This window comes from Sorex fumeus, unplaced genomic scaffold, assembly GCF_029834395.1.
Source record: "Sorex fumeus unplaced genomic scaffold, SorFum_2.1 ptg000122l, whole genome shotgun sequence".
Taxonomy (NCBI): Eukaryota; Metazoa; Chordata; class Mammalia; order Eulipotyphla; family Soricidae; genus Sorex; species Sorex fumeus.
The window spans coordinates 21,111,781-21,138,792 of record NW_026606179.1 but is presented as its reverse complement, the minus strand read 5'-3'; the positions used below and the strand labels follow the sequence as shown (position 1 = coordinate 21,138,792).

At 50.2% G+C, this 27,012-nt stretch overlaps 1 protein-coding gene across 1 annotated transcript; it reads right to left on the bottom strand.

Annotated features, from left to right (window-relative positions):
- Nucleotides 1-1,185: 1,185 nt before the first annotated feature.
- Nucleotides 1,186-26,091, bottom strand: NPHS1 (NPHS1 adhesion molecule, nephrin). Its single transcript, XM_056136578.1, has 29 exons — nt 26,014-26,091; nt 25,734-25,931; nt 25,536-25,658; nt 25,209-25,337; nt 24,653-24,734; nt 24,255-24,358; nt 23,842-23,969; nt 23,584-23,755; nt 23,251-23,408; nt 22,904-23,048; nt 22,700-22,824; nt 20,238-20,424; nt 19,889-20,018; nt 19,583-19,755; nt 18,440-18,580; nt 18,215-18,355; nt 17,243-17,364; nt 16,031-16,202; nt 15,788-15,944; nt 15,561-15,712; nt 12,088-12,199; nt 11,825-12,006; nt 7,724-7,780; nt 5,248-5,367; nt 5,087-5,111; nt 4,920-4,995; nt 4,719-4,815; nt 4,517-4,632; nt 1,186-1,405 (listed from the first exon to the last, which is right to left on the bottom strand). The coding sequence occupies exons 1-29, from the start codon at nt 26,069-26,071 to the stop codon at nt 1,277-1,279; spliced, it is 3,711 nt and encodes a 1,236-aa protein (XP_055992553.1). The 5' UTR covers nt 26,072-26,091; the 3' UTR covers nt 1,186-1,276.
- Between the last annotated feature and the right edge of the window lie 921 nt (nt 26,092-27,012).

The following is a 27,012-nucleotide window of genomic DNA, read 5'->3' as shown; positions in this document are numbered from 1 at the left end:
TTTGTGTATTTATATACTGTGAATAAAACTTTCAGTCTGCTCTGGTAAAAAATATATATGGACAAATATTTGAATTAGGTCATTTTTTTTCTCTCCATCCCTCTCAGAGAGCCCAGCAAGCTACCGAGAGTATCCCGCCCGCACAGCAGAGCCTGGCAAGCTACCCATGGCGTACTCGATATGCCAAAAACAGTAACAAATGATGGTCCTCATTCCCCTGACCCTGAAAGAGCCCCCAATACACCATAAGGCTACACTAGCACATGACAGGGACAAATGGAGATGTTACTGGTGCCTGCTCGAGCAAATCAATGAACAACAGGATGACAGTGATACAATGATACAGTGATTTTTATTGAGGAATAATTGGCATTAAACATATTAGTTTCAGGTGTCTAGCATAAAAATTCAACACTTATATCTATTGTGAAATGACTGCCAAAATAAGTCTAGTTGACTGGAGCGATAGCACAGTGGTAGGGCGTTTGCCTTGCATGCAGTCAGCCCAGCAGAGCCGGGTTCGATTCCTCTGCCCCTTTCGGCGAGCCCAGCAAGCTACCAAGAGTATCTTGCCTGCAAGGCAAAGTCTGGCAAGCTACCCGTGATGTATTTGTATTCGATATGCCAAACACAGTAACAAGAAGTCTCAAAATGGAGACATTACTGGGCTCGCTCAAGCAAAATTGATAAACAACGGGAGGACAGTGTTTTGTTTGACTAGAACTAAGCAATTTTAATAATATGACTAATCAAGCAGAAGGCCTAAATAAAGACCTATACTCATACTCTATACTCCATAGAAATAGCCATATTTTTAATATTTGTTGTTTCTTGATTTGGGGGCCATACCTAGGTGTGCTCAGGGATTACTCCTGGCTCTATGTCAGGGGTCACTCCTGGTGGACTCAGGGGACCATGTGGGATGCCAGGGATAAAACTCAGGTCGGTCGTGTACAAAGCAAATGTCTTACCCTCTGTACAATCTCTCCAGCCCTCTATTATATTTTCCTGCTATTTAACATAAAGAATAAGAATTATCTTATTTTTGGATTCTGTTTTTAAAATCACCCTTATGAGCTATAATTTATCAAAACCCCTGTTAATTGTATAGTTCAGTGGGTTTTCACAAAACTACACACTCACGTAACCACCAACAATGCTAGAGAAGATTTCCATCTCAAAATTGCCTCATGCCATTTACAATATCAATGCCCATCACAGCGTCTTATGGGAATACTCTGTCTTGCAGGTGTGAGGAAAGGGCGTTGAGAGGCTCTCATACCAGATGTCCTCGCAGCTCAAAGGGCAGAGAACCAGGTTCCAAAGGCTCCAAGTCTCCAGCCACCTGATCGTAGATTCCTCTTGGGTCCTCATACTTGTCCCCATACCAGCGGGGGTCATTTTGCTGACAGGCAAAAGTGGGAATAGAGATGCCCTGTGACCATTGTGCCCACTCTGCTCCACTTCCCCCAGATAAAATTTTTATATTTTTATTTATTTATTTATTTATTTGCTTTTTGGGTCACACCTGGCGATGCTCAGGGGTTACTCCTGGCTCATGCACTCAGGAATTACTCCTGGCGGTGCTCAGGGGACCATATGGGATTCTGGGAATAGAACCTGGGTCGGCCATGTTGGCTGCGTGCAAGGCAAATGCCCTACCCGCTGTGCTATCGCTCCAGCCCCAAATTTTTATATTTTAGTCATGGGAAAATTCCATAAAATACTAAGAGTAAGATGACTGGAATCCACTCGTATCATGACTCCTATTGTGTGAGGCCTATGTTCTACCCCCTGAGCCCTACCCCTGACCTTCCCCAAATGAAGTTTCTTATTGTCTATGTTGGCTCTTACTCCTCAAGAATAGAGGGGAGTCTTTTTTTTATTTTGCTTTTCGGGTCACACCTGGCAATGCATAGGGGTTACTCCTAGCTCATGCACTCAGGAATTACCCCTGGCGGTGCTCGGAGGACCGTATGGGATACTGGGATTCGAACCTGGTCGGCTGCGTGCAAGGCAAACGCTCTATCCGCTGTGCTATCGCTCCAGCCCCAGAGTGGGGTCATTTTTAGAGAGATAACATGAGGCCCAGAGAGATCATTCAGTGATGGCATGGAGGAGGCCCAGGTTCAACCCCAAGCATGATCCCCCTGAGCATGGCTGGGAGTAACCCCCAAGAATAGAGTTTGGAATAACATGGAGTTCTAATACATGTTGTCACACCCGCACCCCCCCCCCCCCTCCAAAAAGGGGAAGAAAATAAAAGAGAAAGCACGACCAGCAAAACCTATGTATCTCGTCGTTTACAGGAAGTGTGCAGGGTGCTTGTGGACACAAGCTGGTCCAGCACCATGGACAGCGCTCGCCACTGGCTTCTTCCCGGCTGCTGGCAAGGGAAGGATCCTTCCCTTACCCACAGTGTCCCATTGGAGACTATGCTTCAGAGGGAATTCTTCTACCCAAAGATGCCAGAGCACAAACCAAGGCCACACAGAAAGTTAGGGGCTCTGGTCTCACATGCTGGGGGAAAAGGCAGCTCAGATACAGAAGGGACCACCAAGTAAAGGGTGCTTGGAGGGCCTGCTTGGAATGGGAGATGCATGCTGAAAGTAGACTATAGACCAAATGATGGCCACTCAATACCTCTATTGCAAACCACAACACCCAAAAGAAGAGAGAGAGCAAAAGGGAATGCCCTGCCACAGAGGTGAGGTAGGGTGGGGAGGATGGGGGGGGGGGATGGTGGGAGGAATACTGGGAACATTGGTGGTGGGAAATGGGCACTGGTGAAGGAATGGGTACTTGATCATTGTATGACTGAAACACAAGCACGGAAGTTTGTAAGTCTGTAACTGTACCTCACGGTGATTCATTAAAAAATAAGAAATAAATTTAAAAAAAAGAAAGGGGCTCTGTTCCACTTCCCTTAGTGTGGGACCTAAGCTGGAGATGGACATTAGTTATTGACCTGTTTTTTTTTGGCTGCGTAGCCACCATCTTCATTTCCCTGTGGTCTTTCCACTCGTGGATACTTGTTAGGGTTCCCCCAACATTAGTTCTATAGGTTGACAATCATCCAGACCAGTCCAGTTAACAGATTTCTTTCACTGCCTCAGTGTTGGATTCAGCAGTGAGCATTTGAGCCCAGCTAGACCAATAATCATCCAGGTCAGGGCTTTGGAGCTATAGGGAGAAAAAGATATTCTCTTTCTTCTTTCTTTTCTTTTCTTTTCTTTTCTTTTCTTTTCTTGTCCTTTCCTTTCCTTTCTTTTCTTTATTTTTTGGTTTGGGGACCACACCCAGTAGTGCTTGGGGGTTGTTCTTGGCAGTGCTCCTGGGGGATTATGTAGTGCTGGGGTTCTCCCATGCAAAGTCTGCACTCCAGCCCTTTGAGCTGTCTTCCCCAGCCCCAGTCTCTTTCTTTCAAGGATTTTATTTTAATAAGAATACAATCCTTGGGGCTGGAGCAATAGCACAGCAAGTAGGGTGTTTGCCTTTGACCTGGCTAACCCGGGTTCAATTCCCAGCATCCCATATGGTCCCTGAGCACCACTAGGAGTAATTCCTGAGTGTAGAGCAAGGAGTAACCCTTGTGCATCGCCGGGTGTAACCACAAAAAAGGGCAAAAACAAAACAAACAAACAAAAAAGAATACAATTCTAGATGTGATAAGTACATCCTTAGGAATAATTATGGATCCAGACTGAATTCTATCCCTTGAGTTTTCAGTGAGGTGGGGAGGGAGGGTACTGCTTAACCAGTATAATGGAGATGGCTAATGATCCAAGGATCCAATGAAACGCATAGTTTCCTTCTGCCACGGTATCAGAATCATAGTGAGGCGCAAACTGCTGTGTCCTTTGCATGTCAGCACCAGGGGAAAGAGCAGGGTTAGCACTCGACATTCCTTCCCTTCCCCACCAGTTTAGCCTCCCACCTCCCAGTTAACTGGGACAGTAAGCTTAGGGATGGCAGAGGAACACAACAGAACTCATAGGTTCTAGAATAACCAAGTATAATAATCGCTTTTTGGGGGGGAGCACACTAGGTATTGCTCAAGACTTCCTCCTGGCTCTGTGCCCTGGAACCACTCATGGCAGGACCTGGGGGGCCATATGGAGCGCCAGGTATCAAACTCAAATCAGCCATGTGAAGGCAACCTCCCTACCAACTGTACTCTCTCTCCAGGCCCCTAATAATTACTTTTTTTTTCCTTTTTGGGCCACATCCAGCGATGCTCAGGGGTTACTCCTGGTTCTGCACTCAGGAATTACTCCTGACGGTGCTTCGGGGACCATATGGGATGCTGGGGATCAAACCCGGGTCGATCATGTGCAAGGCAAATGCCCTATCTGCTATACTATCTCTCCGGTCCCTAATATTTACTTCTTATGTGAGAAAGATGCATCTGTTCTATAGGTGACAGGATTTAAGCCAGGCCTCTTAGCTACAGTGCAAGCTAACTCTCACTGACATCAGAAATGGCAGGTAATATTTCTGCAAACACAGATCTCACCATCTGGACTTCATCATAGAGGGGTCCCCAGGCCCCAGGTGGGGGATATTGTCTTTCCACCTCATCATACAGGTGCCCAGGAAAGGCCATGAACTCCTCCTCATGACCCAAGAAACCTGTAGTTGGAGTAGAAGAAAGGAGTGAGCAGGCATCATGGGTGAAGGGGTCTTGAGTCAGGGGGTTCTGTAGAGGTCACAGTCACCTCGGCCGTAAGACACCTCCTCCGGCATGGGGGGCAGCTGGGGGCTGAAGTACTTCATAGAGTTGTAATATGGTTCCACTGTATCTGTCGTGCTGACCTACCACACACACAAATTAAACAGATAAAGGCTGGCCATCTTCTGACGCCATAGTTTCCAAGTTGGGCTGTGACAGGCCTGCCCCGTCACGAGCCCCCACTCACCGTGGAGCTGCGTGTGTCCCGGTCACCAGTGGCCTGACTCTCCTCATACTCGTTCCTGACCCGCTCCTCCTCCGTCCTTGGGGTGGAGAAAGGAGCACAGTTGGGTGTTGACCTCTGACCCCCGTGCCTCCCCAGGGCCTTTGTTACTGGAAAATATTCCAACTCACCCAGTCTCTGTCTTCTCTGAGATGCCTGAGGAAAACAGCGGAAAGGAAGGTGAGGGCCCCATCAGCCTCCAGCCCACCTGGAACGATGCCCTCCCTATGAAGCAGCCCCCCACCACCTCAATGCTGGGGGGCCTCCAGCCTGACAGGGAAGTTTCTCTCACTCTCAGCAAGGCGCCTTAGTCTCCGCTGCCAGAGGTATCCCCCCACACAGGAAACGTTGGAGATCAGCAGAAGACCCCCAACTGCGAACAGCACAGGCAGCAGAGGCAGCGCCGAGGGTCCTGGGGATGACAGGGGACCCCCGAGGTGAACCTCACACAAGTAACTCAACTCAGCTCTGCACAGCTTGAGAGCCTGACCCTCCCCAAGCGTCTCCTCCAGAGCCCAGGAAGTGAAGGATCCACGTTTTCCTTCACTCCCCCAGCAGGGGCGCCCTTCTCTGCGAGCAGCAGCTGTTCCCCAAGCTCAGGCGGAAACTGCAGCTCTGCAGCCAGGTTGGTCAAGACATTCCGAATCCGTTTCTTCTTCCACCTCCAGATTTGCCCATCAACCAGGGACCCTGGTGTTGCAGCTTTTGGTCACACAAACGAACACACAATTGTACCCAGAATCACCGAGGCAAAGCCACACCGCTGAGCCTTGGGATGGCCTAGGTCTGCCCTTAAATGGCTTGTCCCTCCTGAGTCTCGAGAAAGACGTTGTCAGGCCAACTTCTATTAATCCCAGCAAACTTCATCTCGAATGACTAATTCTTTGCACAAGCTTCCAGCGCTTGATATTTTTCAGCCATACCCTGAAGATAAGCGCCTATAAGAGAGCTGCTCAGCATCCATTTTCCCAAACTGTGTTAACTTTAAAAAAAATTATTTATTATTTTTGTCACTGTCACTGTCCTCCCGTTGTTCATCGATTTGCTCGAGTGGGCCCAGTAACGTCTTCATTGGAGACTTTTGTTGTTACTGTGTTTGGCATATTGAGTACGTCACGGGGAGCTTGCCAGGCTCTGCCGTGCGGGCGAGATACTCTCGGTAGCTTGCCGGGCTCTCCGAGAGGGGCGGAGGAATCGAACTCGGGTCGGCCATGTTGGCTGCATGCAAGGCAAATGCCCTACCACTGTGCTATCGCTCCAACCAATTTTATTTTTATTAATAAAAATAAAAATATTGAATCACCATGAGCTACAGTTACAAAACATTCATGTTTGAGGTTCAGAGACTGTTAACTTTTTTTTTTCTTTTTGGACTACACCTGGCAATGCGCAGGGGTTACTCCTGGCTCATGTACTCAGGAATTACTTCTGACAGTGCTCAGGGGACCATATGGGATGCTGGGAATCGAACCCAGGTCGGCAACGTGCAAGGCAAACGCCCTACCCGCTGGGCTATGACTCCAGTCCCAGAGACTGTTAACTTTGAAGGTAGAGCCAGTCCCCACTCAAAGTCTGTATGACTCGCACCCGTGGCCCAGCCTGGGATTGGTTGGACTACCCTCCCTTTGCCCACAGGGATTGGTTCAGAGATCAGCAATTTGACCCCACATAGAATTTTTCCTGACCATATAGAACAGGCCTCTGCTAGCCGCTAAGAAATGGAGAGAGAGAGCCAGAGGTTTGGGGACACTTCCTTGTCCTGATGCTGGAAGAATCTGAGGAGAAACCACCAGAAATTAAAGCCATGTTGAAAGTGGTAAGAAACAGATCCTTGGGGAACATTCTGGGTGCCTGACTCCAGCCACCCTTGGGGGTTTCAATGGAGCCTCCCAATAGTTTTTTATTGCTGACAAGAGCTGGCCCATGACCTTTCTTCCTGCTCTGAGGGGAGAGTGTGCAGTCTGGCCCACTTCTCCCACAGGATTCCGACTCCAGTCATATGACCTGCTCCAGCCATTCTGGCCACCACAAATGTGATGGAACCAGAAGCTTGAAATGTGTTTGGAAATTGGGCGTTACTTTCTTGCTGCTCTTGGGACCCCATGACCACCTCCACGAGAGCAAGCCAAAGAGAAGCGTGTGTCCATCTCCTCTCCAAAAGCCAGTTGCTGGATACGTGAAGAGGAGGAGGCCTTCTTGAACAGCCAGTCCTGGCCAGTTGCTCACTCACCATAGCCCAGATGGGAACTGCCCAGCCAGTCAGAGAACCGTAGGAAATAAAGCTTGTTGCTCTAAGTGCCAAGTCTGTGTTGATTTTTTTTTCCTTTTTGGGTCACACCTGTCGATACTCAGGGGTTACTCCTGGCTCTGCACTCAGGAATTGCTCCTGGCGGTGCTCAGGGGACCATATGGGATGTTGGGGATCGAACCCAGGTCAGCCGTGTGCAAAGCAAATACCCTACCCGCTGTACTATTGCTCCAGTCCCTATGTTGATTTATTATGCAGCAGACACTAACACATACAGGCTCAAGACAGGACATGGAATCTGCTAATTCTCTCAGAATTCAATTAAATTGAGAAAAGAGAAAATGAATCATATGCAGGCAAGAGGAAACTCCTATGGGTGATGGCTTACAGGGACAGAGAGTGCCTACAGGGCTCGATTGCTCTTACACCTGCTGGGTTAACCCAGGTAGAGGAGGACAGGGTTGGAGACCGGAAGTTCCCTTCTCAGAGAAGGAAGGGGTCATGGGGATGAAAGACTTGCCTGATGGCTGCTCTGTGGGCATTTGGGAGTCTGGTTCTCCAGAAGGTTGCTCTAGACCTAGGAGGAGAAATGAATATAGAGATTGAGAATTAATATTAAAAACATGGGATATGGAGCCAAAGAGATGGTACAGTGAGTAGGGCATTTGTCCAACTTGGGTTTGATCCCCAGCATCCTGTATGGTCCTCTGAGCCCCTCAGAGCCAGGAATAAGTCCTGAGCACCACACGGTGTGGTCCCAAAACAAAAAAGAATCGGGGGTAAACCCTCAGTATTTCTCAGTCTCCTATTAAGCTTTTCAACCCGTTTTGAAATTCAGGTGAAAGAATTTATGGTATTTTAGGAATATGAAAGAGCTAGAAATTGATGGTGGTAATGGCAATATTATCAATACTCTATATTTTTGTTACTTTGGGAGCCATACCCAATGGTGCTCAGGGACTACACCCGGCTCTGTAGTCAGGGGTCACTCCTGGTGGTGGTCTGGGAACCGAATGTGGTGCTGAGGATTGAACCAAGATCTGCATGAAAGGTAGCACTTTAATCCCTGTACTATCTCTCTTGCCCCTAGTAGTCATTTGAATGCTAATAAGTAATAATAGCTTCTATTTTTATTAATTATTGATTAGAACTTTGTGTGTGCAAGATCCTTTTTAACCAAAATTGTCAGTTTTAGGAGTTAATGATTTTTTTTGGGGGGGGGGGAGGTTACACCCAGCAATGCTCAGGGGTTACTCCTGGTTCTGCACTTAGGAATTACTCCTGGCGGTGCTTAGGGGACCATGTGGGATACTGGGAATAGAACCCGGGTCGGCCGCGTGCAAGGCAAACGCACTACCCGCTGTGCTATTGCTCCAGCCCCAGAGTTAATGATTTTTAAAAAAGATGCTGGGCTCTTAAGATCACAGAGGTGTCAATTCCAGAGTGAGGGAAGTGAGCGTAGCGCTTTATGCTTCAATGCTTACAAAGAAGACTGGAATGGGAAAAACCAAAGGGGAGAGAAGTGTGTAGGACCAGGAAGGCTGTGCAGGGGAAGGGAGAGAAAACGCTTCCACTTCTGTGAGGCGAGGCTAAGTGTTCTAAGTGCTTCACATTCATTAACTAATTGAATCTTCACAACCATCCAGGTTTCTCACAGAGGCCCAAGAGGCATGAGATCAACCTTATTCTTAGAATTCCAGGCTCAGGGGCTGAAGAGGCAGTACAGAGGAAAGACAATTGCTGACCTAGATCCAATCGCACCACTTTTAGTTCCCTGAGCCCCATTAGGAATGATCCCTGAGGGCAGAGCCAGGAGTAGGTCCAGAGCACTTCTGGGTGGGGCCCAAAAAGAAAAAAGAAAAGAAAGAACCTGAGGCTCAAAGATATTCAATCACTTGCCTTAGGTTTCACACAGATGACTTGACAAAGTGAAAGTGAGATTTGAAGGTAGGTAGCTTGTGCCAGGGCATGTGTTGTGTGTACGCTTGTGTGTGTGTGTGCCTATGTGTGTGTGAGAGAGAGAGAGAGAGCGACAGAGACAGAGGTAGAGAGACAGAGGCAGAGACAGAGAGAAACACACACACACAGAGACACACACACAGAGAGAGAGAGAGAGAGAGAGAGAGAGAGAGAGAGAGAGAGAGAGACCGCATCACTACACTGGCAATGACTGCCAGTCAGAGTCCAAACAACAAACACCCCTTTCAGCATATTCGAGAACCACTTCCATTTTATTATACTTATTGAATTAACTGGGATAAAAGCTTTTCCATGATTAGTCACCATGTTCCACTTTCATTTCTGATGGGAGTTAAGTGGTATCTTCTCTCTTTGCCTCGATTAAGGTTTATGTATTTTATTGCTCTTTAAACACTTTTGGTTTCATTGATGTTTCTCTATTGTTCCTTTCTCAATTTAGCAAAGTCTATTCTTACTTTTACTACTTCCTTCTCTTTACTTTGGATTCAGTTTGCCCTTCTCTTCCTCATCTCTCAAATGAAAAATTTAGGGTACTAGAGCAGTGAGTAGAGCTCTTGCCTTGGTCACAAAAACCCCAGTTTTGTTTCCCCGCACTCCATGTGGTCCCTTGAGCCCTACCAGGAGTACAGAGGCAGGAGTAAGCTCTGAGCACAGCAAGCGTGACCCCCCCCCCACCAAAAAAAGTGGGGTGAGGTGAATTTAGAGAGTTCATGTGAGGCCTCTCCTGAGGAGTGGGGGGGGGGGGGTTGGGACCATAGGGGGCATGCCTATGATGGAACCTAGAACTTTATGCATAAGATGTGAGGCCTTCTTTATGGGGAGGCACACTGGGTGATGCTTAGGGGCTACTCCTGGTTCTGTACTCACGAATTACTCCTGGCGGGGCTTGGGGGACCATATGGAATGCCAGGAATCAAACCCAGGTTGGCCACGTTCAAGGCAAGCACCCTGCCTCCTGTACTATTTCTTCAGCCCCATTTTTTAAGCTGACGATAACACTTTGTGATAGTTATGACAAGATTCCTCAGTTTTTTTCTTTGTCACTTGTCAAGAGACTCTCCATCTTAAACCACCTTAAAACTCATCACTCTGCTACCTTAAAATCTTGTGCACTCTGCAAATGACTCCTCAGAGCAGTCAGGGACATTGTTTACACTTCTTCCCCAGACCAAGGCAGGGAAAGAGTCAACAGTCTTCCTTGGCCAGAAAGTGTAAACAATTCTTGAAGGCTAAAGACAGTGTCAACAACTCCCAGTTCCCTGAGCTACTAGCAGAGGCCAAGCTTCCAGAAAGGCTCAGCTAAAAGTCAAAGTAAAATATGCCCAGAGCTGCAATGCAGATTAATGAAATGTCAGCCCCTGCTCTCAAAATACTATCTGCACATGTTGGGGTATCCTGACTCAGTCTGTAGATCAAGGGGAAAAAACCACTAGCAGGCCTGAGCGATAGTACAGCAGGTAAGGCACTTAACTTGCATGAAGCAGATTCCCCAGAACTCCATAGGATCCCCTAAGCCCTGCCAGGAGTTATCTCTGAGTGCAGGGGCCAGGAGTAAGCCCCAAGCACAGGAGGATGGGGCACCTCCCCACCAAAAAGAAAAAAGAAAGAAAGAAAAATAATGAAAAGAAAAGACAGTAGAATCATTAGTCATGGAGTAGTGTCCCAAGCTAGTGTTGTTGTGAGGAGAATGTATAAAAACATCAGAGAGAAGCTTTTTTCTGTTTTATTTTTATTTTTTGGGGGGGTGGGACACACTCAGCAGTGCTCAGGGCTTGCTCCAGCTCTGAGCTGAGGGGTCACTCCTGGTGGGACTCACGGGAGTATATAGGATGTCGGGGATCAAACCCTGATCATGTTCATGCAAACCAAGTGTCCTACCCACTGTACTATCATTCCTACCTCGCAGACACTTTGTTAAGACTCTCTGATGGCCCTTACCCTCTGGAGTCCTTCCTATCTTTACTCTCAGTAAGCTTCTGCTTCTTTGTAACTTATTTGTTTAATCACTGTACTACCTCTCCAGGCCTTCTCTGATATCTTTTTTTGTTTGTTTGTTTGTTTTGTTTTGTTTTTTCTTTTTGGGTCACACCCAGAGATGCTCAGGGGTTCCTCCTGGTTCTGCACTCAGGAATTACTCCTGGCGGTGCTCAGGGGACCATATGGGATGCTGGGAATCAAACCCGGGTCGGCTGCATGCAAGGCAAATGCCCTACCCACTGTACTATCGCTCCGGCCCCCTTCTCTGCACTCTTGAATCTAGAGGAACCCAGAACTGTCTGATGTCACTCGCACAGCAGAGACTTATACCTCTCCTTATCTACAACAGTTATAAATTAAGATATAACTTTCCTGTAAGCATCCTTTCGGCTGCCCCTGGATTTTCATAGTCTCATGTACGTTCATTTCAAACTCTTTGCTAATTTCAGAGTTAGTATTAACTACACTCAGATGGTATAGCTAAACAGCTGAAAACAGGTCTCTGAAGTTTATCTGCTTGAGTTTCAGCCACATCTCTAACACCTTTCAGCAGTGTGACTTTCAACAATTTGCATAAGCTCTCTTCTGGCGGGCACTGTAATCATCTGAGAAGGAAGAGTAATGCAAGTCATCATCCCACACTGCCCAAGGTGTCCCCTCTCACCTGGGGTGGTGACAGAGATCCTGGCCCCCTTGCTGTCCAGTACACTCTCCCCCAGCGCATTGCTAGCCAGCAGCCAGATCCGATACCGTGTAGAAGGCTGCAGCCCCGTCAAAGTGAAGGTCGTGGCCTGAGGCGGCAGGACATCCAAGTAGAAGAACCCTGGTGTCCCCAGAGTCTCATACCTGCACGAGAGGAGGATGGACACTTGGTGACGGGTCCTGAGCCTGTTCCTGCCACCTCTTCCTGCCTCTTCAGGGACCCACCTGATGTGGAACCTCTGTGGCAGGCCCCCATCAAAGCCAGGCTTCCATTCCAGCCCCATGGAGTATGGAGTCGTGCTTACTACCTTTAACCCTGTTGGAGGATCAGGGCGGCCTGGAGGAAAAAGATACAGATGGATTCTGGAGCATTCCTTCTCATTGTTTTTTTTTTTTGTTGTTGTTTGTTTGTTTGTTTTTTAAACTAAGAATTTTTATTTATTTATTTATTTATTTTTGGATCACACCCAGAAATGCATAGGGGTTACTCCTGGCTCTGCAGTCAGGAATTACTCCTGACAGTGCTCAGGGGACCATATGGGATGCTGGGAATCAAACCCGGGTTGGCCACGTGCAAGGCAAATGCCCGAACTACCCGCTGTGCTATTGTTCCAGTCCCTGAGAATTATTTTGAAGATAACCACCACCATGTTGATTCACCAACCAGCCCTGCTCTACCAAATCATGTATAAATCTCAAGCAGATTCACCACAAGCAGTTAAAGTTCATGGAAGCACCAGTGTCCAGGGTTGAAAACTCCAGGATGCCCTCAGAAAGCTGGTGGGCTGAATACCGGCTCTGCTGAAACCCCAGCAGTGGCACCCACACCCCACTTCTGCTGCCATTCCAAGAGCTCAACTCCACCACTTATGAAAATTCTCTACAGACATGCCAAACTGTGAATAATTTCAGGTACCCAGTACCCAGGCTGAGAACTCTGGAGTCTTCTTGGAGTCTGGGTTGACAGCCTCCCTCAACCCCACTTACTTCAGGAAGCCCCAGCTGCCATACCTACCCCCCTTATCTGCTGCCATGTCTACTCATTGGCCCAGATCATAGAGACTGAAATATGGATACTTCCTGGGCTGGAGCGATAGCACAGCGGGTAGGGCGTTCGCCTTACACGTGGCCAACATGGCAGACCCAAGTTCGATTCCTCCGCCCCTCTCGGAGAGCCCGGCAAGCTACCGAGAGTATTCGATATGCCAGACACAGTAACAACAAAGTCTCCAATGGAGACGTTACTGGGCCCGCTCGAGCAAATCGACGATCAACGGGAGGGCCTTTACCTTACCTTTACCTTTACCTAATTCTGAAATTTCAGTAGGAGCACACCAAATTAGATGGGAGAGTAACATAGAAGCCAACTAAGCTCAACAAACAAAAATGATAACGGGGAAGTCTCAGCTAGAATGGACAGTTTAGTAAATTCTTAGACAAGGACTTAACAACCCTGTGATGAGACACAACAATTTTCACGTTTAAAAATGAATTTTAGGGGCTGGAGTGATAGCACAGCGGGTAGGGCGTTTGCCTTGCACATGGCCGACTTGGGTTCGATTCCCAGCATCCCATATGGTCCCCTGAGCACCTCCAGGGGTAATTCCTGAGTGCAGAGCCAGGAGTAACCCCTGTGCATCTCCAGAGTGTGACCCAAAACGCCAAATAAAATAAAATAAAATAAAAATGAATTTTAGGGGCTGGAGCGATAGCACAGCAGGTAGGCCGTTTGCCTTGCATGCAGCTGACCCGGGTTTGATTCCCAGCATCCCATGTGGTCCTCTGAGCATTGCCAGGAACAATTCCTGAGTGCAGAGCCAGAAGCAACCCCTGTGCATCACCGGGTGTGACCCAAAAGCAAAAAAAAAAAAAGAATTTTAAAAACGCATTGTTTTTGTTTGTTTGTTTGTTTTGCTTTTTGGGTCACACCCAGCAATGCTCAGGAATTACTCCTGGCGGTGCTCGGGGGACCATATGGGATGCTGGGAATCGAACCTGTGTTGGCCATGTTGGCTGCGTGCAAGGCAAACGCCCTACCTGCTGTGCTATCGCTCCAGCCCCCCAAAACACATTGATTTTAATATAGGAGATTGTTGTCTAATCAATTTCAACTCTAGAATTGTATCAACAATTTTGGCTTTTGTCAATATTAAAATAAAAATTTAAAAATATTTTTTAAAAGAATTATTTTAAATAAAGTCCATTCTTGGGGGCAGAGAGATAGTATAGCAGATAAAGTAGTGCTTGCCTTGCCTTGCACATAGCCGACCTGGATTCAAGCCTTGACATCCCATATGGCCCCCAAGCACTGCCAGGAGTGATTCCTGAGTGCAGAATCAGGAGTAACCCCTGAGAATTGCCAGGTGTGGGCCAAAAAACAGATAAATAAATAAATAAATAAATAAAAACAAATAAATAAGTCAATTCTTGTTATTCATGGTGACGATATTCTGTTGAGTCACTGAAACAGAAATTAGCAAATCATGGGATTTGCTTCTACGGGAAAGGCAGGGTTGGATTCTTCCTCATCACAACCTTTTGGTTAAGGGTTCTGTCACACATGATCTTGTTGTATGGATGTTTCTGTTTGAAGGTACCTAATTTAATGTGTATCATGACTCATTAACACTGAACACATGGCCAGCACTTTACATGACGCCTGAGTGAGGCTTCTCCAAACAAGGATTTTCTCCTTTCCACACTCCTCAGTTTTCTTGTGCTCAGAAACACTTTGCTGGGAGGGGGAGCATTTTAAATAACACAATCACAAACCCAAAAGCCCCGAAGTGCAAAAGATGTGGCACTAAATAAATGACAAAATAGACTAGCGCTAGTCTGAGAGCTGAAACAAAAAACAGATGGTTGCCTCATTCCACCTGCTCTGAGAATTGAGCTCATTGAGGGGAACTCAAATTTTTTGCCTGCTCTGTGCCTGTCCCTAAATCATTTTTTTTAAAAAAAGCACCTTGATTGTTGATTTGCATCATAAATTTTAGGGAGTAGTGACAGATTCAATACAGCCAGGACAAATAATAAACTCCTGGCAGGATGGACATGTGATCAGTTCTAGCCAATCAGAAAGTCACCTTCCATTGGCTGCATGATTGGTTCAGGGATGGGAGCTAGTAGGTATATTAATCTTAATTCAAGCACTTTAATTCCACTGTTGGTGGGAGGGAGGGAGGGAGGTAAGGAGGGAGAGAGAGAGAGAGAGGAAAAGAGAGAGAGGAAAGGGGAGAAAGGGGAGAGAGTGAGAGAGAAGAGAAAGGGGAAGAGAGAGAGAGACAGAGAGAGAGACCCAGAGAGAGAGAGAGAGACAGAGAGAGAGAGACAGAGAGAGAGAGAGAGAGAGAGAGAGAGAGCTTTTCCCCTGGGATGTCTAACAGTCAGCTATGAGAAGCCTTAGAATAATAGCCAGAAGCAGGGCTGAGTAGTGGAGAGCTCTTGATGGCTGCTGACCCCAAATCCAGCCATTGGTGGAAAGCTACTTTTTTCAGTTACTTGGGCAAATTAAGTGCCTCCTCCCTCTTTTTCCCTTTGCTGTGAATTTTCTTGAAGATACAGTTTCCAGGGCAGACAAAACCCTCCATCCTCACTCATAGGACTTCTCAGGTTTTGGGAACGCTGCCCATCTGGGGCCAAGCAGACCAGTTGGGACACTCTCTGTACATCCCCAACTCAGCCCCCTCCCACCTTACCGATGCTGACGAGTTGAATGTTGGTGTGGTCTGAGCCGAGGGGGTTGGTGGCTGTGCACGTGAAGAGGGCATAATCCTGGGCTGCAGACACGTTGGCAATAGTCAGGAGACTACTGTGGATGCTGCCCTGATGGTAGGTGTGCTCCGTGTACCTGGGGAGGAGGGGTGCTTGGCACTCAGGGAACATCAGAGGGGCTGAAATGCGGTTTAGCTGGGCCTGAACTCACCTGGGATCCTGGAGATCCAGAGGGACCCCGTTTTTAGTCCAAGTGAAGACAATGTTGGGGACACCTCGAGCCCGGCAGTGGAGGGTGGCAGAACTGGTGCTGTCTCCTGCTGCAGCTACTTTGGAGAGGGGAGTGGGGTGCTCCACCTGGGGGGCAACTAGGAGTTGGGGGTCAGTATGAGGTGTGTGGAAAGAAAAGGGTCTAGAGACAGGCTTTGAAGTCAGGATTTGAGGTGTTACTCACATCTGACAACAAGACGGACCAGCCCTCGGGCTGGAGGTGCCACCCCATTGTCCACAATGCACTGGTAAGCACCGGCCTGAGTCAGCTTCGCATCTCGAATCCGCAGACGTCCTGTGGATCCTTTTGACACCTGCTCTGTGTCTTCTAGGCTCTGCTCCTCCTCCTCTTCTCCCTGGAGGCTCAAGTCTCAGCAGTTGGCCCCCAACCTGATTCTAGCTTCATGTTTCCAAATTGGGTTCCTTCTGTAGTCACATTCTCCCAGCCACAGTTCCAGACCCCATCCCCCAACACACAGAAAGGAAACCAAAGGCAAAGGCACCCTCGCCACTGCTGCTTGTTATCCACCTACACATCCACCCACCCATTTTATCCAGTTCATCCATCCCTAGTCCAGCCAACTGCTCCCTCATCCATATATCGTCATCCATATATCCAACCACTTATACGTGGGGTCATCTATGCATCCACTAAATTAGTCAATCATGAACCCACAAACCATTCTTCCAATTGCTTATTAATCTTTCTTCTGTCCATTCACCTATCATTCATCCAGTCAACAATTTGTTTTCTTCCTATCAACCATCTCCCTGCTCTTCATCTCTCGATTTCCTTTTTGGGGGGAAAGGGGCCACACTTGGTGATGTTCAGAGGTTACTCCTAGCTCTGTACTCAGAAATCACGTCAGGCAGTGCTCAGGGGATCATATGGTATGCCAGGGATCAAACCCATGTCAGTCACATGCAAGGCAATTACCCTACCCACTATGCTATTTCTCCGTCCCCTCATCTGTCCATCTCCTTATAGACTTATACATCTGTTTCTCATTCATACATCTATGCATTCATCACCCTTTCCTTAGATGTCAGTTCCACCAATGGTGTATCTATCACCTATTCATCTATTTATTCTCTTATCTAATTTATCTCATTTTTATCATTCAATCATTGAACCATCCATCCATTCATTCACTCCAACCATTCTTCCATTTGCTTTGTCCACCTGCTCTTCACTCATCTGCCCCTCTGTAGGTCCACCCATCTTCCTTTTGAGCCATATACCCACCCACACACTCACTTGATTTTCCATTCAACTACCCATCAACTATTAGTTCTTGGAGCATTTCTTGTGTTGTGATGTGATCCTTTTTCCCCAAACTCACATTCAGAAACCATATTCCCACCCCACTTGGAATTATCAAAGCTTGATTCTCACCAGTCTCTCCCAGCTGAACATCTCTGGAAGGATGGGATTGGCTTCAACAGTGCAGACTATGTCCACAGAACCCCCAACATTCACCTCAGTGGGGTCCTGGAGAATCCGGATGATGGGAGCAACTGTGGGAGGCAGTGACTTGGGGGAAGGCTTTGGACCCAGATAGCAAGGGCCCCAGGAAGGAGGGATATTATGCCAAGTACTTATGAGGTTGCCCCACCCTCTTCTGTTCCTCTAGAATGACAAGGATTGTTCTGGGGATTTCCAAAATGGGGAGGGGAATGGATGGAAATAGAACTTTCACAGTGGGCTTGGCTTTCTGAGGGAGCAGACTCCCCTAGAGGTGGCCCCTGTCTGGAGAGATGCCATTGGGTCTCTAAAGGTGTGGGACTCTCACGGTGAAGCCTGCCTCATGAGCAAAGGGGAGAAGGCAGCTGGAATAGACAAGGCATCACTAAGAAAATGATGGCTTGAGGAACGGGCCAGGATGGGAGATGTGTGCTGAAAGTAGATAAAGGACCAAACATTATAATCTCTCAGTGTCTGTATTGCAAACCAAAATGCCCAAAAGTAGAGAGAGAGTATGGGGAATATTGTCTGCCATGGAGGCAGGGGGAGGGTGGGAAAGGGGGGATATACCAGGGATATTGGTGGTGGGGACTGGTGGAGGGAGGGTGTTTGATCATTGTGTGATTGTAACCCAAACATGAAAGCTTGTAACTATCTCACGGTGATTCAATAAAATTTAAAAAAAAAAAAAAAAAGTACAGTACTCCCAAAGCAGGCAAGGCTTGGTTGGGGCGTGGCCTACTGTGGGGCGTGGCTTATAGGGGCATGGCCTAATCAGGGCGTGGCTTTCAGAAAGGGTTCTTCCAGTGGATTTGGGACTGGGCGGAGCTTCTACAAGAGGCTCCGCCCTGAGTGGGCGGGGCCCTGGAGTTCTCAACTTCTCTTAGGTGCTGAGGAACTCACAGTGAACGTGCAGCCTCACTAGCGCCTCTGCAGTGCCCTCCGAGTTCTGGCAGTGCAGCTGATAGAGACCATCGTCCGCGCGGGTCACATTCCACAGCTGCAGAGCTCCTCCAGTCAGGATGCGATGGCGGGGTCCCCCAGCTGGAGAAGGTCAGGGGAAGTGGGGGGGGCTGCCAGGAGTTCTTTTTCTGGAGACCAGTACCGGCTCACTCCCACTCCACACACCTGGGCTGAGGCGGTAGCCACGGAAGGTCCAGTTGAAGGCCTCAGGGGACGGGTTGGCAGATACCGACACGGGCAGCAGCGCCTGGCCCTGCTCCACTGCGGTCACCTCGAACACCTGCTCCCCAAGGAACTCTGGAGGGTCTGGCAGGGGTGCCACCCGGTGTGAGAATTATCAAGGTTGGGATTCAGCACAGGTTTGAGAGTGGGTACAGGTTTAAAGGTTTTAGAGCCAAGCAATAGTGCAATGTTCTGATCACTCTCCCTGCCCTTGACATTTTCCTGACCTTTGTCTGGACCCCTGCTTTGGCACCAACCCTATGCTGCCTACCCCAGCATAGGGTGGGTGTCCTCCTTGCACAAAGCTGACCCAGATTTGATTCCTGGCACCCCATATGGCCCGGAGAGCACTGTCAGGACTGATTCGTGAGAGCAGAGCCAGGCATAAGCCCTGAGCACAACTGGATGCCACCCCACCCCTCAAAAAAAGTAAAGTAAAGGTTCTAAGAAGGGGGCCACCACTAGATTTAAGGTTGTGGACAAGGTAGCTGTTAAATAACAGAGCTGGGAATGAGGGTGGGGATTGACAGGTTCAGGATGGCAATTAGGACCCAGTTTGGCGAAAGGGTGGTGGAGGCCAGAGGTAAGCTTCAGATGGAGAGAAGTCAGAGGGAAAAAAAGAAAGAAAGAAAGAAAGAAAGGAAGGAAGGAAGGAAAGAAGAAAGAAAGAAAGAAAAGAAAAGAAAAGAAAAGAAAAAGAAAATGGGGCCTGAGTGATAGCACAGTGGGTAGGGCGTTTGCCTTTCACACGGCCGACATCCCATATGGTCCCCCGAGCACCACCAGGAGTAATTCCTGAGTGCATGAGCCAGGAGTAACCCCTGAGCATCGCCAGGTGTAACCCAAAAATAAAAATAAAAAAAAAACTGGTGGACAGAGGTCAGAATCGGGGTCCTGGTCAGAGGTTCCAGCAGAGAACCAAGGAAAGATGGAGGTAGGCTGCATAGGGTTGGTGTCAAAGCAGGGGTCCAGACGAAGGTCAGGAAAATGTCAAGGGCAGGGAGTGTGATCAGAACAGAGTCCAGGTGAGGGTGGGAGTGGCAGCGGGCAGGAGGCCAGCGAGAGGGCGCCAGGTGGTACACTCACACAGCACGTTGAGGCGGTAGAAGGCGCTCACGGTTTCCCGAAGTCTGGGGCTGTGCGCACTGCAGGTCACGCGGTGGCCGTGATCGCGGGACGACAACCTCAGAAGGACGGTCCTGGCGACAGAGGAGCCTTTGAAGGGGGCAGTCCGAGGCAGTGCGGCCATGTCCTCCAGCCTGTGGACGGGGCACATCAGGCGGGCGCGAGTCTGAGACGGGAACTGCAGCGGCGGCTGCATGCAGGGCGGGACCAGCGGGCCGGAGTAGGGGTGCAGGAGAAGAAGCGGGGGCCGTGCGTTGGCACTCCCACCTCTTCCCCTCCTTGTCCCAAGTCAAGTTGACCGGCGGGTTGCTGCTAATGCTGACACACGTCAAGTTTAAAGCATCCCCGGGACGGAGCTCGGATACGTTTGCCAGGATCGTCAAGTTAGTGGGGGGAACTTGCAAAAGAACGTGTGGAAAGGGGGCGAGCATCAGATGTGAGGGAGGCCCGGCTTGGGACATACACCCGGTCTAGCCCTGTACCCCCCTGGCCGGGCCTGCGGTGATCCAGGCACCCGAGTGCACACTGCGACGTCCTTTCGGACCCCCTACTCAGCGCTCAGGCCCACTTCCCCGCCACCAACCTTCCCACCCGCCCAGACCCGGCGCTCCCTCACACTGCACCACCAGCTTTGTGAAGGCGCTGAGCTGGCCCGCTTTGCATGTGAACTTGGCCTGGTTGTCCGAAGGGCCAGTGATGAGCACCAGCTCTCGGGAGAAGGTGCTCCCTGACTTCTCCACGGTCCCCAGCCGCACCCGGCGTGGCTCCTGCTGCTGCCTCGGTTCAGTCACCGTGCGTGAGTCCTGAGGGGCCAAGAGTGGCTGGAGGTGCATGGGGAGCCCTGCCACACCCCGCCCAGCCTGCTGGCAACCTGAGGACTAGTATGGTCAGCCCAGATAACCTTGGGCAGCGAAGGGAGAAAGGGCACACGTGGTGAAGGCGTGAGAACTGAGGCTAGAATGGACGGCACCATGAGGTTTGCCTCTGCGCTCAGGCCTGTCAACACCCGTCAGCACCCCAGTCTGAGGGTGGGGGCTGCTATTTATTCTTTCTCCTAGCCCACACTCCACCCTGCTTCTCAAAAGCCCTTCTGGCTTCATGTTACAGTCCACATGTTTGGAATTCCCCGTGGAATTCCCAAACCTTCCCTAGAATTTGTTCCATCTCTGCTATCTTTAGTTCTCAAAACCCCCAATTTTCCAAACACTTTTTTTTCTTTAAGCTTTCCCTTTTGTCCATTGTTTTGCCACAGATTTCTGAATCTTTCCTCAATATTCTCTTACCCTAGTTTTTAGTTTTTCACTACAATCTTTTTCTGTTGCTGTTTTGTGTTTTTGGTTTTGGGGCACGCCCAGCATTGCTCAGTGGCTCTGCACTCAGGAATTACTTCTGGCAGTGCTCAAGGACCATATGGGATGCCGAGGATTGAACCGTAGTCAGCTGCATGCAAGGCAAGCACCCTACCCGCTGTACTATCTCTCTGACCCCATTAACTAGTATATTTCATATTGTCCAAATTCTTGACATTTCCTCCAGAATTCTGTTCAATGTTTTGATTTCTTTTGGGGCCAAACCCAGAGCTGTTCCAAAACTACTCAGCTCTGAGCTCTGGTGGCTCCCAGCAGTGCTGAGGACCATGCAGTGCCTGGGTCTCCAGCATGTCAAGCTGCAGTGTCCTCCACTCTTTGTCCCACAATTTCCACCCAATTAAACTGAGCTCCAGTTCATTCTCTTACTCCTAGTTCCAGTTCATTCTCTAACTCCTGATCTTTCCTCCCAAAGTTTCTACCAGCTTCCTGATTTCCTAGGATATTCCCAGAAGTCTGTCCAAATTTTAAAATATTATTTATTTTTGTTTGGGGGCCACGTCCAGTGGTGTTCACAGGTCACTCCTGGTTCTATATTCAGGGATCACTCCTGGTGATGGTCTGAGGAACATAAGTGGTACTAGGGATCAAACTGAGGTTCCCTGCCCCCTGCCTTGGGCCTGGAGTAATAGTACAGTGAAGGGCATTTGCCTTGAGCATGGCTGACCCAGGTTTGATTCCCATATGGCTCTTTTTTTTTCTTTTGCTTTTTGGGCCACTCCCGGCGATGCACAGGGGTTACTTCTGGCTCTGCACTCAGGAATTACCCCTGGCTGTACTCAGGGGGTCAATGGGATGCTGGGAATCGAACCCTGGTTGGCCACATGCAAGGCAAACATCCTACCCGCTGTGCTATTGCTCCAGCCCCCATATGGCTCTTGAGCCCCACCAGGAGTGATCCCTGAGCGCTGCTGGGTGTGACCCCTCCCAAAAAAAGTAATTGCTTTTTCTCTAGAATTCTCAATCTTGATTCAGATTTTCTTTTTTTTCTTTTTGGGTCACACTCTGCGATGCTCAGGGATTACTCCTGAATTTGCACTCAAGAATCACCCCTGGCGATGCTCGGGGGACCATATGGGATGCTGGGAATCGAACTCGGGTTGGCTGCGTGTAAGGCAAACGCACTACCCGCTGTGCTATTGCTCCAGCCCCCAGATTTCCTTTTTTGATGTTGGAACTTTCACTACCCAGAGTCCCAGAATTTTCCTAAAATTTCTTTAAATTCTCCCAGTATCTATGTATTTTTTCAATTCCCTGCCTGAACTCAAAACCTTTAGTCTTTTTCAGGAAATGCATATTGGACACAAAGGAAGCACCCAGATCCCTGGGTTGGATTCCTGGCATGTGTGATTGCCCAGTAAAGCTGGGAGCAAATCCTGCTCACTGAGCCAGGAGTACCCCCACCAGCATGTCTGGATGTGACCCTCCCCTCTGCAAAAAAAAAAAAAGTAAAAGAAAAGAAATGCAAATTCCGAGATTTCTCCCAGACTCTAGAGTGAAAAAGAGGCTTTATCCTTTTTCCTCGATGCCTGCTCACCATGCTCTCCTTTGGTGTTTTTGTTTGTTTGTTTGGGGGTCACACTCAATAGTTCTTAGAAGCCCATGCAATGTCTGTGATTGAATCACTTGCACATGCGCTCAACCCCCTGAGTGTTTCTCCCTGTCCCCCCCTCAGTCCCCACCCCCCAACCACAATCCTTCTCTTACCAACCTTGTACCAGGTGAGGGAGGGGTCCGGGTTGCCTCCAATGGCCAAACACACCAGCCTCACCCGGGTTCCAGCCCGGAGGTGCTGTCCCTCCGGTGGACCCTCAATCCACAGCTTCTGGGCAGGATCTGTGGGTATACCAGTAAAAGCTGGTTTTCCCCCCTGGCTGGGGCCTGAGCCAGGGAATAGGCCAGGGAGGGGTCTCACATTTCACATTTAGGGTGAGTGACTTCTTGAAGGTTTCCTTGGTGAAAGCCTCGCTGAAGGCCTCACACGTGAGGGTGAGACCATTATCCTCCCGTCGCACCAGGAATGTCAGGTTGGACATGGAGATGTGGCCGCCATGCAGGCCCTGCAGGAAGTGAGCTTCAGTTGGGGGACTAGGGCACCCCCATGCATGGACCCAGAGCCCTGGGTCCACCCCAGTTTCCAGCAGGCATCTATGAAACATCCATTCCTCTGCCCCCCCAGCCAGACTCCAGTCCATGCCCCTCCAGGACCCCCTAAGGCACCAGACTCCTCCTTCCCCAGATCCAGGCCCAGCCCCTCCTCACTTCCACGACTGCCTCTTCTGTGGGCTGCAGCTGCCGCCAGCCCAGCCACCAGCGCAGCAGGACCCGCGGGCGACTAGACTTGGTGATGCAGGAGAGTGTCACATTCTTGTTCTCAGACTGGGAGGCAGAACCCAGGATGGTAACGGCACTGGGGGGAACTGCAGGGACCGAGGGCAGAGCAGTGCCCCTAAGCTGGGCTGGGTTTCTCTGACCACCAGCCCCTGGGGTGCAAGTCATAGGCATCAGAAAGGACATTGTGGGGGGTGCAGGGCACAAACAGATGGTTCTCTGGCGGTCAGATCAACCAACTGAGGGACTGTTCCCAGCACTCACAGGTGACCTGGAGTGTGATCCCGCGTTCCTGGATGTCCGTAGACACACTATTGTGCGATTCACAGCTGAGTCTCACTCCATGATCTTCTGGCCGCACGATCATCACCAGGAGGCTGCGTGCCACGGCCTGAGTGTGCTCTGTGCCCCACGCTGTGGACACGGGTTGCCCATTCTGGGGGCAGAAAGAGGCCCAGGCCAGCTCTGGGCCAGCTCCGGGTCACTGTGTTTCCTCTGAACCTCAGTCAGCTACAGGCTCACCTTTAGCCACTGCAGTGTGGCTGGTGGATTCCCGCCACGGGCTATGCACGGCAGCTCCAGGTTCTGTCCAGCCCTCACATGCCCCTCTTCCAGGCCTGGCCACTCAATGATGGGGGGTCCTGGGGGGACTGGAAACCTTGATCATTCAATGAGTCAGCACTGTGCAGGACCCAGTGGTGTGATGCCCGACTGGGCAGGGCATGTTGTGAAGTTCTGGAGGTCAAACCCAGGACCTCATGTATGTGAGGTATTGCTTTACCACATGAATCACATCCCCAGCACAACCATTTTTTCTCAACCCCACAATCCTCTTCGGGTCCCTCGTCCTTTGAGTGCTGTTTCCCACAATTCTGTGCCTCCCTCGACTCCTAATTCCTGCTCCCTGCTCACAGCTGACCCAGTTTCCCACTTACACAGAACATTCATGGTGATGGAGACCTTGATAGGTGTGTCCAGGGCTGGGCTGGAGCCCTCACAGACTAGTAGCTGCCCATTATCCGAGCTCTGTGGTGTCACCCTAGGGTGGGAAGTCGGGGTTCTGAACTCACAGTCATCTGAAATTTGGTCTGTTAGGATGAGGAGGAGGGATCCCAGATCTATATCTCTATATAATTTGGAGCTCTGTGGGAGAGTTTGGGGACCAGTCATGAGAGTTGACCAAAATTTTGGGGAAACTGGCATTCCCCTGGAGAAGTTTTGGAGAGTCAGGGTCCAGATTGTCATATTTGATCCAAATCTTCAGACTTGAACTCCTACAATATTCGTGGAGACATGTTGGGGAGCCAGAGGGAGGGGACCTCTACTTCCATACCTGGCTGTGGCCTCTGTGATGAAGAGTTTGTCTTGGGACCCCGAATTCACATCTGTGGTGATGTCATCAATTTTTTGTCCACCTGGAGGCAAGAGGTGGATGGGAGGATGCGGGCCTTCCCAGAGGTAAGGCCTGGGGTTCAGGGTCAGTGGACATGCTGCCCCTCTCGCTCCTGGAACACCAGCTCTGGTCCAACCACTCATTCAGGTACCCCGGACATGGAGTTATTGGGCATTCCGGGGTCTCCCTCACCTCCCATCTTTGCTGGGTCTCACCCCCACACCTCAACTTCCGGTCTCTATCCCAGTGTCCCAGAGTTCAGCCTGGCTCCCTGGGCTCTTCCCTGAGTCCCAGACAAACTTTCCTGTGATGTCCCTCACCATTTGTGTCCCAAACTGGCTGCATGTCCCCAACCCTGCTCCTGAGATGTCCCAACACATCTCAGAGGTGTTGTTTTAGCTTCCTGATGCCCTAGGCAAGACACATACTTTTTCCACACCAGAAAATCCCCACTGTTAACCCCCCCCACACACACACACACTTTGTCCCCACTCACTCTGGAGGAAGCTGATGTCTGCGGCTGGCTTCGCGTCCCCAGACACACAGCTGACCTCGTACTCCTGCCCAGCCACCCATGTGACGGTGCTCCCTGCCTCAGGGGTCAACTGAAGCACCTTCGGGGGTACTGGGGAGACAAGCTCTGGAGTTAGTGGTTGCAAGTGGGACCTGAGGATTTGGGTGGGAGCCTCATAGCCCACAAAGTGAGTTTGCACCCACACCCCTACCCCACTGCCCACTAGGTCTGAAAACGGAGGGACAGGAAGGGTCATGGGTCAGGAAAGTGCAGGCATAGGATACCTGGTGGGGGGGCACTTGCCCATACCGAGTACAGAGAGGATCACTCTGGGAGACAAGAGCTCAGGGCCTGTCTCTGAGCGGCCGACCTGGCACTCGTACTCTGCATCATCGCTGAGGTCGCAGGCATCAATCTGCAGGTGGAATTCACCTGCAGGAGACTCAAGGTCAGGGCCACAGTCTGGCCTCTGCATGCGACTCAAGATCGGGCCTTCTGAGTCCTCACCTCTGGCAGGATCCCCTTTCAGCTGGTATCTGGGGAAGCCGGGAATCTGCCGATGGGGGCCTAGGAGGAGCCCATCTTTGGCCCACTGCACTGCACTGCCAGGGGCGTGGACCCCACATCGCAGCACAGCAGTGCCCCCCTCCACCACCGTTGTGTTGTCAGGCAGAGCCCAGAAGCCTCGGGGACCCGAGGCTAGGCCTGGGGAAAATAGGGAGTTCAGTGGAAGGCAGAGGACATGAGGGCCACTGGAAGGTGGCCTTCCGCCCCAAATCTCACTTACCTGTGCTCAGGAACCCCAGAAGGAGGAGGGGAGTTATGCTGGGGCTCCTCAGGGCCATCCCGTGGCCTCTGCCCCTGGGCCCGCTGCCTGCTACCCTCTTGCTCTGGCTATCTCTGGGTTCCTTACTAAGTCTCGGATTCTTGCTTCGCTCTCAGGCTCTTTTCGCCTCTATTTCTGTCTTGTTCTCTTTTCTCTTTGTCCAGGAATGTCTTGCTCTGCCCCCTGGCCTAGGTCCCCCCTGCTCCGCGCTCTTGACTATCTCCTTTTCCCCTCCCGAATTCCCTCTCTGGTCCTTCTTTGTCTTCCCTGCCCTTCTCTGCCTCCCTCTGCCTCCTTTCCTGCACTTCTGTCCTGTCGTTCCTTTTCTCGCCTCCTACAAGCCCAAGGAGTGCTCCCGAGCCGAGCCGGGGGGCCACTGAGCTGGTCCAAACACCAGCTGCGCCAGGCCTCTGCCCCGCAGGCTCCTCCCCGCCCAGCTGGAGCGTGAAGTCCCTGTCAGCACATGCCAGGCACATTCCTCAGTGCCTCCCCCAGTCCCATGATCCCCCAAGGACCTGTGGTGTGGGGGGCGAGCAGGTCTAGGGAGAGCAGGTCGTGTCCAGGTAATCCTCACTCAATGTGGGGTAGGGTCCCCCCAGGACCTCGGTGGCTTGGTATATGACCTTGACAAGTCCCTTCCTTCCCTGAGCCCCCCCCCCCATTGGTGATCTTGGTGACATTGGGGCCTGTGAGAAGTGTGTGGCATGTGGGAGGCTGGGATAGTGGGAGTATATGGGGATGTGTACGTGTGTGTGTGTGTGCGCGCGCATGCGCGTACATAGGGATGTGTGTGTGTGCATGCAGGATGTGAGCATGCTTGTGAGAGTAGAGAAAGTCAAAGGTGCAGAACAGGCATGGTCAAAGTGGGTGTGAGTAAAAGGCAGTATCCCATCTTAGCCAGTTTTTATTTTTCCTTATTGGGGGCCACACCTGGCAGTGCTCAGGGGTAACTCCTGGCTC